Source organism: Schistocerca gregaria, chromosome 2 (genome assembly GCF_023897955.1).
Source record: "Schistocerca gregaria isolate iqSchGreg1 chromosome 2, iqSchGreg1.2, whole genome shotgun sequence".
NCBI classification, from domain to species: Eukaryota; Metazoa; Arthropoda; class Insecta; order Orthoptera; family Acrididae; genus Schistocerca; species Schistocerca gregaria.
Window position 1 is genome coordinate 689,992,688 of NC_064921.1, and position 13,087 is coordinate 690,005,774.

The 13,087-nt window shown below is 42.9% G+C and overlaps 1 protein-coding gene across 5 annotated transcripts in view; it reads left to right on the forward strand.

Moving 5' to 3' along the window:
- Positions 1-13,087, forward strand: part of LOC126334772 (ATP-binding cassette sub-family C member 4-like) — a 548,862-nt gene that overhangs the window by 275,878 nt on the left and 259,897 nt on the right. For 3 of the 5 annotated variants that reach the window (XM_049997358.1, XM_049997355.1, XM_049997357.1), the window contains 2 exons: positions 1,129-1,299; positions 12,178-12,305. The exons of the other annotated variants lie outside the window; for them this stretch is intronic. In XM_049997358.1, the coding sequence (XP_049853315.1) occupies positions 1,129-1,299; positions 12,178-12,305 (299 nt within the window). The remainder of the gene's footprint in view (positions 1-1,128; positions 1,300-12,177; positions 12,306-13,087) is intronic. 5 annotated transcript variants of the gene reach the window in all.

Here is a 13,087-nt window from a genome sequence, read left to right on the forward strand (position 1 = left end):
AACCTCCTGCAGGAGAGCTTCTGTAAAACTTGGAAGATAGGAGACGAGGCACTGGCGAAAGTAAAGCTTTCCTTCGGTAATACAACTGGTAGAGCACTTGCCCGCTAAAGGCAAAGTTCGTGATTTCGGTCTCGGTCCGGAAACACAGTTTTAATTTGCCAGGAAGTTTCATATCAGCGCACACTCCACTGCAGAGTGAAAATTTCGTTCTGGAAACATCCCCCAGGCTGTGGCTAAACCACATATCTACAATCTCCTTTCTTCCAGAACTGCTAGTCCCGCAAGTTTTTTAAAAGAGCTTCTTGAAGTTTGGAAGGTTGGAGACGATGTATTGGCGGAAGTAAAGCTGTCAGGACAGGTAGTGAGCGGTGCTTGGGTAGCTCAGTCGGTAGAGCACTTCCTTCGAAAGGCAAAGGCCTCTATTTCGAGTTTCGGTCCAGCACATCGTTTTAATCTACCAAGTAGCTTCAATTGCATTGCAATTCTCCAAACATTCTATTGCATATAATTCCCCCGTCTGCCTTCACTGCGCAGACGTCAGAATCCGGCACTAGGGCAATGGAAGTGAAGAATTTTCATACCAGGGCTCTGGTGGCCAAAGTGAGAAGAGGTTGAGGCGTGAAGTTGCCGATTACAAAGCTTGGCGCCAAAGTCCTGAGCTCAGTAACAAACATGTCTCCAGTAGTTCATGAGGCTGTACATGCAATCTGCAGTTAGTGACATATTTGCAGCATGGGGACTTTAAGTTTGATGGTCCATCTGATGCTGCTCGAAAAGAGAATTCTTCTCCGTTCTCATCAGAAAGAGAAATACATCATTATACTATTCTCACATTTGTCACTATCACTCACTCTCACCAGTCACCATAGAAGTACAAAGCGAAAAGTTTGTCAAGAAAATGGTCTAATGATTGCGATGAAAGAGAAAGTTTCTAGTTCAGCAACTGAATATGTCCTCTATCCCTTGGGATCTCTCATTCAAATAACTTGACTTACACTCTGCTTCTCATGTGCATTGCTTCCATTAATACAAGATTAAAAGTTATTCCTACTGGCAGAAATTTTAACTTCATTATTTTCTATTATGAGTAAGTAATCAGTATAATAAAATGATATGAAACACTTGCAGATCTTTTTGGTGGACAGATGGGACTCGCGATAACGCAAGCCATGAACCTTACTGGCATGCTCCAATATGGTATACGCCAGTCCGCAGAAGTGGCCAACCAGATGATGTCTGTGGAGCGAGTCATGGAGTACCTTGGCTTGGAAGAAGAACCGCTGCTTGAGGCGCCTCCAGGTGTGTTTTACTATTTTATGTATTACTGTACTAAGGAGGGAATCCGAATTCTATCGACAAAGTTTCGGAGGTCGGTTGAAGATATATTCTTAGTATCAGATCAAAACACATTCATTATAAATTTGCTAACTGAACTGGAAGAGAACTGTTCTGCTTAAATCTGGCGTCCATTGCAGACGTCCCTATTGGGACAAGCTATGAATAATACAAACATCATGACCTGAGCACCTGCTACCCTCGTTTGACATTCTGTGGACATTAATAGACTACATCATTCCAGAGTGCTGCAGTGATTGCTGACCTGGTAGAAACAGGACAAGTTCACTTACAGCAAATTTATTCATCAATAACTTCGTAACCTTTCGCTCTCTTTGGCTAAATTCTCAACCAGCAAACACCTTGTTAGAAATTGTCTTGTCAGAGATCGACACATCTAGGTATATATGACACATCCAGGCTGCAGCATCCTGATTTGTATATGGTAGTTTGTGAACCAGTACTGCCAATTGCTTAATGTTTTTTTATTAAGTTTTGTGATTTTTCAATGGTTTATGGAAACCAGTAATTACAAGCTACAATTTTCGATATATGCTGTGCTATAATTAAGAAAATAACGAAAATATATATGGTAATAAATGGAAATTGATTTGCAAATAACAGACAAGGTGAACCCCCGATGGGTGTCAAAATGTAATGAATTCAAAACTGATACAGGGAATGATACGCAAATGATCCTACACTGGGCGACAAAATTCTATAAATTAAAATTTAAATTACTTTGATGAAGTGAAAAATCATGTTATACAAGGCTGGGCACCAAAGTGCCGTAAATCCAAAAAGCAGTTCATGGAAATGAGTCATCTGTGAAAACAAATTTGTTGATGGATTAACACATGGAAACACTGATGCTTATTATTAGATCCACAATACAAATATAATCTGAGGATCTACTTGATTGGGTGTAGATATAGGTCAGCAGTTGTGCAACTAGGGGAGGATGGACCATGTCATCTCACTATTTGACAGAACCAGTTTTACATGCAGGAATACAAAGCATGGGCAAACAACGAGGCAATGCTTTGCTTACAACTGACATGTAATACAGTGGTCATAGGACGAGTTCCTAGCATAACTGTCAGTATTTCCCTAATACAATTCCATCCCCCTGTCATACTCCTAAGAACATCAAAAAGAGATATATAAAACATTCTTGAACTTCTTGTCATGTCAATTCATGGTAAAACCTCGAGCTATCAATGATTGCCTCCTTCATCTCTGTCATGAGAAACTGACTGTCGAAACTGATTCCCCCCTCCTTTATTGTTGTTTTATCCCCCCCCCCCCCCCCCTTGTCTCATATGGGCAGGGGGTGGGCTGTTGATGGTACATCCAACCCACCCTTCAGCCAGTTGTCAAGAAAATGTAAATCAAATGAAAGTATAATAAACAGAAATTTGATATATTTACAACGAATATAAAACTTTGTAAAGGTGAAAATAAAATGGAAGTTTTTATATATGAGACATGACTTCCTTCACGTTTACTTCAAAACTGTGGTAATACCGGTAAAAATCAGAAACACAGGAAGATTACACTTAAAAACATATTTAGAAAACCTTGACACAGAATGCTGACATTAAAAAGAATCTCTTCACTGGACTGAAGCTGCAATGACGAGTTCTCGGGTAGGTAGTCTGTTGTTGAAGGGGAAAGGTTAGTCACTGAGAAGAGTAGAATGGTGTTGGTGTGTGGGTGGAGGACTGGTGCGGATATATCAGTGATACAGGTGTGGCTGTTGGGATACAAGAAGGATTGGAGTAGAGGGTTATTAGTGAGGCTAAAATCTGACGAGGAAAAGGGGCTAGGAAAAGAAGAATGGAAGGGTAAAAGGGGATAGGAGAAATATGGGGAAGGGAGGGAGAGGGAGCACTGACAAGGTGGAATGGATGGGATGGGCATAAAGTTGGTAGAAGGGATAAATGTCAGGATAGAGTTCATGATCTGGGAGATGGAAATGGTTGAAGTTCCTTTGGAGAGCATCTGGAGGGTGTGTATGTGGGATGTGTTGGCAAACGTGCGGCTATGCACTAGGGTTGGAAAGTAGAGGAGAAACTATAGGATTATTGGCGTCAAGTTCACGGATGATGTAGGTTGTTTGAAGGTGTTCAATGTGAGTGAGGAGAGGTGCATATTGTATGAGTTGGTAAAGAATCCATGTGGGCGAAGGTAGATGGATGTGGAAGGAGGTGTGGTGGCGCGCATTGCATTCAAGGATATGGAGGGACTTATAGAGCTGGGGGGGGGGGGGGGGGGGGGGGGATGTCCATGCAACATTAGCGTAGCAAAGAATGGGTCAGGTCAAGATTTTGTAGGTGTGGAGGACAGTGGTAGGAGACAATACCCAGTTTCAGCCAGTTAGTAGTTTTAGCAGTTTCAGTCTATTGTGGGCTTTCTGTTGGATAGTTAGAAGATGACGTTTCCACGTTACCTGCTGGTCTATGATTAGTCCAATATATTTTAATGCGTTAGTTGAACGGGTAGGACGATCATAAATGGTGAGGTAGAGGCCATGGAGATGAAAGGATTGGTTTTCAGGAGCCGTTTTTTACACTAGGTCGTAAACTGATTGAGCTGTGTTTGGTGACACTGTTGGGATTTCTTGACTGTAGGATAAAGGGCGACGAAAGTGTTGTCATCAGCATATTAGAAGCGATGGACTGGTGGGGGTGGTTTGGGCATACCAGCAGTGTAAAGGATGTGGAGGAGAGAAGAGAGGACAGAGGCTTGGGAACACGTGCAATGGGCTGGAGGAAGTATGGTAACTGATGTTAATGCTGACAAAGGATGGGCAGTTTGAGAGGAAACATGCAAAAGGCGAACATAATTAACTGGAAGTGGATAGGTCTGGAATCTGAAGAGGAGAGTGAAATGCCATACTTTTGTAGGTATACTGATTAAAGGGAAGGAGGTGGTGTCGTTCAGCTGATCATGGATACATCGGGATAGGTTGGATATAAAGACGTTGCTGAATACTGAGTAAGATAAATGGGGCAGTAGCAGGAGGGTATCAGTAGGGGGTTTGTTTACTTTTAAGGAAAAGTGGGCTTTTTGGAGGTTTTCTGCAGCTCAGGATAGTAACCTGTCGAGAGGATAGAGATGTAAAAGGTTGCAAGGGTGAATAGAAAAGAGAGGTGTATTCTTTAAGGTGTTGACAGCTGATGCATTTGTGACCAGGCGATGTGTTGCATTTTCTGTGAAATACTTGTTTTAAGTTATGTGCTGTTATGGGGTTGTTTGATTCTATTTGTGGTACGTTGTCCAAGTAGTGGAAGCTGGGAGTCAGAGATGGGACAACGGTATTTACTTGTTCACAGGTGGTAGGGAAAAGGGAGTAATCAAAGCGAGGGTCATCAGGGATTGAGAAGGTGTCGGAGATAGGATGCAAAGTTCAGCTTTGCTCTGGTCGTCAGATAAGGGTTGGTTGTTGAGTAGGAGTGGGTAGTCAGGGAAGGAACAGTTGTCAGTGAGTCACTGGAATGCTTTTCAATACTTAGAAGAATTAATGGGAGGTGTAGCATTGAGTCTGGTGCCTGTCTAGGCGTTTTTTAGCGTTGAGTAAATTTCTGATGTGTCTCTGTGTTTTCTGGTGGCGTGTGAGTGTATCCTGGTCATAAGTCCTTAGGAAGGCGCAGTATAAGTAACAGGATTCTCAGAGAAGGATCAGGGCTTGTGGGGAGAGAGTGGGATGATGAGGATGGATGGCCTTGGTAGGATGTGGGCGGATATAGTGACCAACAAGGTCTACTGGAACAAGGATGTGGCACAGGCGATATTGTTCGCTGCTGGAAGACGATGGGGTGGCTTCCAATCTGGGTATTTATGGACTCCTGGTATTAATTCCAGTTAGCACAGGAGCAGTTGTGGACAAATTTCATATGCAGATTGAGACAGGGTGCAAGCGGATGAAGTAGTCTGTAGGAGATGGTGTGGAGTGGGGTGGGTGCAATGTAACCTTGGGGGGAGTCTGGAACTTAATGCCACAGCTGGAGTTCTGCAGGGGATATTCTATGGATCTGAGGCCAGCAGCAATAATATAGATGGAAAAGTAGGGTTGATGTGGATCAGAAAATTATAGGCTATGGAATAATTAGGTTGGATCTAGACAGTAGCACAGATGACAGTCCGGGTTCTGAAGAAGATAAGTTGTTTGATGGTATTATAGTAGCGTCAGCATTGCGATAAATGTCTCTGCTTCTTCACTGCATCGAGAGCTCGCTTCCATGCACTATTGAGATTATATCTGCTGCAGTTGAAATACTTCTTGCACATTCTTATTTCTACAGCCCCTTTAATTACAGAATCCCAGAACATGGAAGCATGAGACAAAATTTGCGTTCCGTCAAATAGTATTTCGTGTTTGTTCATAAGACAGTGCTCAGCAATTGCAGATTTCTCCACTTCCCGACTTTTAATATGCCGTTGATGTTCTGCACAGCAATCAGAAATGGTATGGATGACTGGACTCACAAGGGCTATTGTAAATCCCAGAGATTCAGAAACTGAGACTGCCTTTAACAGGTCGTAGCATCTCATTTATTTCCTCTGCATGCCGGAAAATAGATTTCATACTTTGCCTATTTTTCTGGATGTAGTGCTGTAAAAAGGAAGGTTGGGAGCTCCAACGTCAGGCGCGTAATGGGGCCCCTTAGGGATATGGCAGCAAGAGAGGGGAAGAAAACCAGTGCACTCCGTATGCATACCGGGGGGAGTCATTCCAGATGTGGAAAGGGTCCTTCCGGATGCCATGAAGGGTACAGGGTGCACCCATCTGCAGGTGGTCGCTCATGTCGGCACCAATGATGTGTGTCGCTATGGATCGGAGGAAATCCTCTCTGGCTTCCGGCGGCTATCTGATTTGGTGAAGACTGCCAGTCTCGCTGGCGGGATGAAAGCAGAGCTCACCATCTGCAGCATCGTCTACAGGACTGACTGTGTACCTTTGGTACAGAGCCGAGTAGAGGGTCTGAATCAGAGGCTGAGAGGGTTATGCGACCTTGTGGGCTGCAGATTCCTCGACTTGCGCCATAGGGTGGTGGGGTTTCGGGTTCCGCTGGATAGGTCAGGAGTCGACTACACGCAGCAAGCGGCTACACGGGTAGCAGGAGTTGTGTGGCGTGGACTGGGCGTTTTTTTTTTTTTTTAGGTTAGATGGCCTCAGGCAAGTACAGAAAGGGCAACAGCCTCAAAGGGTGCTGGGCAAAGTCAGGACATGCGGAGACCAAGCAGCAATCGGTATTGTAATTGTAAACTGTTGAAGTTGCATTGGTAAAGTACCGGAACTTCAAGCGCTGATAGAAAGCACCGAAGCTGAAATCGTTATAGGTACAGAAAGCGTGCTGAAGCCAGAGATAAATTCTGGCGAAATTTTTACAAAGGCACAGACGGTGTTTGGAAAGGATAGTTTGCATGCAACCGGTGGCGGCGTGTTTGTCACTCTTAGTAGTAGTTTATCCTGTAGTGAAGTAGAAGTGGTTAGTTCCTGTGAAATATTATGGGTGGAGGTTACACTCAACAACCGAGCTAGGTTGATAATTGGCTCCTTTTACCGACCTCCCGACTCAGCAGCATTAGTGGCAGAACAACTGAGAGAAAATTTGGAATACATTTCACATGAATTTTCTCAGAATATTATAGTCTTAGGTGGAGATTTCAATTTACCAGATATAGACTGGGACACTCAGATGTTTAGGATGGGTTGTAGGGACAGAGCATCGAGTGACGTTATACTGAGTGCACTATCCGAAAATTACCTCGAGCAATTAAACAGAGAACCGACTCGTGGAGATAACACTTGGACCTACTTATAACAAACACTCTGTAAGTGCAGAACAGGGAGTCAGTGATCACAAGGCCGTTGCAGCACCCCTGGATATGGAAGTTAATAGGAATATAAAAAAAAAGCGGAGGGAGGTTTATCTGTTTAGCAAGAGTAATAGAAGGCAGATTTCAGACTACCTAACAGATCAAAACGAAATTTTCTGTTTATGGAAAAAGTTTAAGGCAATTGTAAAATGCGTTTTAGACAGGTACGTGACGAGTAAAACTGTGAGGGACAGGAAAAACCCACCGTGGTTCAACAACAAAGTTAGGAAACTACTGCGAAAGCAAAGAGAGCTTCACTCCAAGTTTAAACGCAGGCAAAACCTCTCAAACAGAACCTAAACGATGTCAAAGTTAGCGTAAGAAGGGCTATGCGTGAAGCGTTCAGTGAATTCGAAAGTAAAATTCTATGTACCGACTTGACAGAAAATCCTAGTAAGTTCTGGTCTTACGTTAAATCAGTACGTGGCTCGAAACAGCATATCCAGACACTCTGGGATGATGATGGCATTGAAACAGAGGATGACAAGCGTGAAGCTGAAATACTAAACACCTTTTTCCAAAGCTGTTTCATAGAGGAAGGCCGCACTGCAATTCCTTCTCTAAATCCTCGCACAAACGAAAAAAATGGCTGACATCGAAATAAGTGTCAAAGGAATAGAAAAGCAACTGGAATCACTCAACAGAGGAAAGTCCACTGGACCTGACGAGATACCAATTCGATTCTACACAGAGTACGCGAAAGAACTTGCCCCCCTTCTAACAGCCGTGCACCGCAAGTCTCTAGAGGAACGGAAGGTTCCAGATGATTGGAAAAGAGCACAGGTAGTCCCAGACTTCAAGAAAGGTCGTCGAGCAGATGCGCAAAACTATAGACCTATATCTCTGACGTCGATCTGTTGTAGAATTTTAGAACCTGTTTTTTGCTCGAGTATCATGTCGTTTTTGGAAACCCAGAATCTGCTCTGTAGGAATCAACATGGATTCCGGAAACAGCGATCGTGTGAGACCCAACTCGATTTATTTGTTCATGAGACCCAGAGAATATTAGATACAGGCTCCCAGGTAGATACTATTTTCCTTGACTTCCGGAAGGCGTTCGATACAGTTCCGCACTGTCGCCTGATAAACAAAGTAAGAGCCTACGGAATATCAGACCAGCTGTGTGGCTGGACTGAAGAGTTTTTAGCAAACAGAACACAGCATGTTGTTATCAATGGAGAGACGTCTACAGACGTTAAAGTAACCTCTGGCGTGCCACAGGGGAGTGTTATGGGACCATTGCTTTTCACAATATATATAAATGACGTAGTAGATAGTGTCGGAAGTTCCATGCGGCTTTTCGCGGATGATGCTGTAGTATACAGAGAAGTTGCAGCATTAGAAAATTGTAGCGAAATGCAGGAAGATCTGCAGCGGATAGTCACTTGGTGCAGGGAGTGGGAACTGACCCTTAACATAGACAAATGTAAAGTACTGCGAATACATAGAAAGAAGGATCCATTATTGTATGATTATATGATAGCGGAACAAACACTGGTAGCAGTTACTTCTGTAAAAATATCTGGGAGTATGCGTGCGGAACGATTTGAAGTGGAATGATCATATAAAATTAATTGTTGGTAAGGCGGGTACCAGGTTGAGATTCACTGGGAGAGTCCTTAAAAAATGTAGTCCATCAACAAAGGAGGTGGCTTACAAAACACTCGTTTGACCTATACTTGAGTATTGCTCATCAGTGTGGGATCCGTACAAGATCGGGTTGACGGAGGAGATAGAGAAGATCCAAAGAAGATCGGCGCGTTTCGTTACAGGGTTATCTGGTAACCGTGATAGCGTTATGGAGATGTTTAGCAAACTCAAGTGGCAGACTCTGCAAGAGAGGCGCTCTGCATCGCGGTGTAGCTTGCTCGCCAGGTTTCGAGAGGGTGCGTTTCTGGATGAGGTATCGAATATATTGCTTCCCCCTACTTATACCTCCCGAGAAGATAACGAATGTAAAATTAGACAGATTAGAGCCCGCACGGAGGCTTTCAGACAGTCGTTCTTCCCGTGAACCATACGTGACTGGAACAGAAAAGGGAGGTAATGACAGTGGCACGTAAAGTGCCCTCCGCCACACACCGTTGGGTGGCTTGCGGAGTATAAATGTAGATGTAGATATAGAAGGAATGCAATCGGTGGCTCATCACGGGGAAATTATTTATTTGTAATTTCTGCTACCAGTCACTTTTTTATTTGTTCGTTCTATGTTTAATCTAACATAAGACACCACGTTTCGAACATGTTCTGTTCATCTCCAGAGCTGTTGATTAACATTACACTATTGCACATTGTATTTTGTCACATTCTATTTGTGAAGGAAATTACGTTGGAAATCAGTGATAAAGTACAATGTGCAATAGTGTAATGTTAATCAACAGCTCCACCATTACACCAGCGATGCAAGTGAAGTTGCAAGGTGATGTAATCGTAAGTGATCAACTATCATATAAAAGCCTTTCACGCTATTTTCGCAACACACAACTGATGCAAAACTACCTGCATCCTATACAGGCTGTGATATCAATACATAGTCAACCGCAAAGAAGATAACCAGCAGAAGACATCACTGACTTCGATTACAGGCCATCCACCGCTCCCCCCCCCCCCCTTTCCCAAATGCCACACCAGCCACTACAGTAACAAACAATGGACAAAGAGCTCTAGATTAATCTAGTTTAAGACAGTTCATATTTAAGTAACATTTCTCTGTATGTATGTATGTATGTATGTACGTATAAACGCCTGAAGGTGAACAGAACATGTTCGAAACGCGTTGTATTATGCTAGATTAAACATAAAACAAAAAAATAAAATAAAAAAATGACTGGTAGCAGAAAATACAAATAAATAATTATCCCACACAAACATAGCCATTATGGCCGAGAATAATCATCACGGGAATGTTCAACATTTTCGCGTGTCCTCTTCTTTGAGAACGCTGGCTTCGTATCACGTCAACCATAGCCTTTTTTCGGAACACGTACTTCAAATGAAATTTCGGAAACGAGACGGTCCTCGTCAGAAACAGCTTTTGCTCTGTATTTAAAACGGTTCTCTTCTGGACTGGATGATGGAAACCTTGGGAGCTAACATATAAATCAGTATGCTTCGGCTTGCGGTACATAGAGTGGCCGAGACGCCCATCCGACCTAAACTGTACCAAAACCTCTAAAAATTCCAACCTCCCTTCTTTCTCTGTCTCGACAGGGAACTGGATGCTTGTGTATGTGCTGTTCATGTGTTCAAGGCGGGTGCTCGAGGGCCAGCAAATGCCTTTCTGACAAGTACTACCTACATTCCGAAATTAATCATATGACGTACGTGTTCCGAAAGAACGGCTGTGGTTCACGTGATATGAAGTCAGCATTCTAGAAGAAGAGGAACCGTGAATATGTTGAACATTCACGTGATGAGCTGCCCATTGAATTCCTTCCTTTCTACGGTGCTACGTCCAGCACAATATGCAGAGTCCTAGTAAGACGAGGTATAAGACCTATTTCCCCACCCCGTAAGAAGATAAAGGAGATTCTACGCCCTGTCAAGGACAGTCTCAGCCTCAGAATCCCAGGGAGCTATAACATCCTTTGTGAGTGCGGAACCAATTACCTTGGTTAGTCCATCCGTACCGTTTGTGACTGTTGTGCAAAACACCAGCGGCATATTAAAAGTCGAGAATTGAAGAAACCTGCAGTTGCCGAGCACAGACTTCCGACAAAAATACAAAATACTGTTTGTAAAATGAAGAACAATCTGCCTTCAGTGACAAGTTGCGTTTATTTACTGTACTATGCATTTCGAGTCCTGGAGGCTCATCTTCAGGTGCTTTTTAGTGATTTACATCAGGTTTTTTAGTTGGCATGTTTACGTTCTGCTACTACAATGTGCGAAAAAGTGTGTGACTATGTATATATCCCAGTATGTACTGCAAAATTAAAGATGTGTATTGTGTATACCAACTGCACAACAGAAGCAGACATCATACAATGTTAAACTGCAAACAACTAATAAAGCTGATGTATATCACTAAAAAGCACCTGAAATGAGCCTCCAGGACTCGGAAAAAAAATGGTTCAAATGGCTCTGAGCACTATGCAACATAACTTCTGAGGTCATCAGTCGCCTAGAACGTAGAACTAATTAAACCTAACTAACCTAAGGACATCACACACATGCATGCCCGAGGCAGGATTCGAACCTGTAACCGTAGCGGTGGCCCGGTTCCAGACTGTAGCGCCTAGAACCCCACGGCCATTTCGGCCGGCAGGACTCGAAATGCACAGTGCAGTATATAGACGCAACTTGTGACTGAAGGCGGTTTGTTCTTCATTTTACGAAAGTAAAACAGTCGCGGACGAAACACTGAAAAACAATGGATAAAATTAAAATAATGTTTGACGAGACAAACATTTTGTCCATTGCTTCTAAGTACTGGGATTCTGTAATCAAAGAGGCTATAAAAATAAGTATGTGTCTGATGAACTTCAACCGTTACAGCAGATAATAATCTTGGCGCTGTATGGAAGCGAGCTTTCGATACAGAGGAGAGGCGGGACATTAGTCGCAATGTCGACCCGCTACGGGAGCGGGGAGGAGACGTTGACACCATCTGAAACAGCATTACATAATTATTGACCAATCGGTTGGCGATTATGTGGTACAAAAGGCCACCACAGCAGCGTTTAGACAGCCAGTTGCTGCTGACGAAGACGATGGAGATAATCGTCGAAAGCTGGAGGTTTTATCCTGAATTTACGGAGCAAGAAGTCCGAGAATATCTATACATCAGTGCCCACGTGAAAGACTTTGTTCTCGTCCATACACGATTTTAAAACGATTTAAAATCTCTAAGAGGAAGAAATAAGAGATGACGCTTTTCAACATACAGAGAATGATACTGTAATAACTTATTATTGTTTCATATTGCTAATATAGTTACACATTTTTTGATTTCAGACAAGAAAACACCTAAAGAGTGGCCATCAGAAGGAGAAATAGATTTCCGACACGTCTACATGAAATACGGGCCTCAGTCTGACTATGTCATTGTAGACTTGAATCTGAGAATTAAACCCAGGGAGAAGGTGAGTCAGTAATCTGTTTCACCAAAATTAACAGAAGAAGACGTGTATAAATCATTTCACTTTATCAGTACCAGAACGTTTTAGAGCTGTTCCAGTTTCTAATCTTCCAGTGATAAATTGATAGCATCTTCAATCAAAAAAACCATTTTCATTCCTATAGAATGTATTTCGAACGAAGTGGGTTTTTCTTCAAGTGTTAGGTGTAGTTACTCTTAAAAGCAAATATTCCTGCTGGATTTTCGTGCGTCTTTACTAGGAAAGCATTTCGTTATTACTGGCGCACAAACTGAAACTTCCATTCTTAAGCGGAAAGTGCATCCCAATGAAACTTCAAGACAGATTAAAACTAAGCACAAAAACGGAATTACAATCTATACCTTTGGTATCCTCTTATCGGCTGAAGTATCCAGGCACACTCCAGGCCCACTTGAAAGCTATATTAGAATTGTACCCCAAAATCTGTCTTATTTTTCGTGTTTCACAGACTTCCAGAAGGAGCTCTGTGAAATTTGAAAAGATGGGGAGGATTACAGCAAAAAATGAAGTTTTCAGTTAGTTTGTAAGCTGTGCCAGGTTAGTTCGGATGGTAAGATCGAACCGTTCCCTCTCGTGCTTCGTCTTGGAGGTTCCATAAGCATCTGGTGAAGTCCCCGTCGCAGCCACGGCCAGACTCTAGAAACTCGTAGAGCACGAGGCAAGTCAGGCCTCGTAGTGCTCCAAAAACCTCCTCTGAAATGTTTGTAAGCGGACCTGAATAGTTTCTTTTCAATCCTACATATATA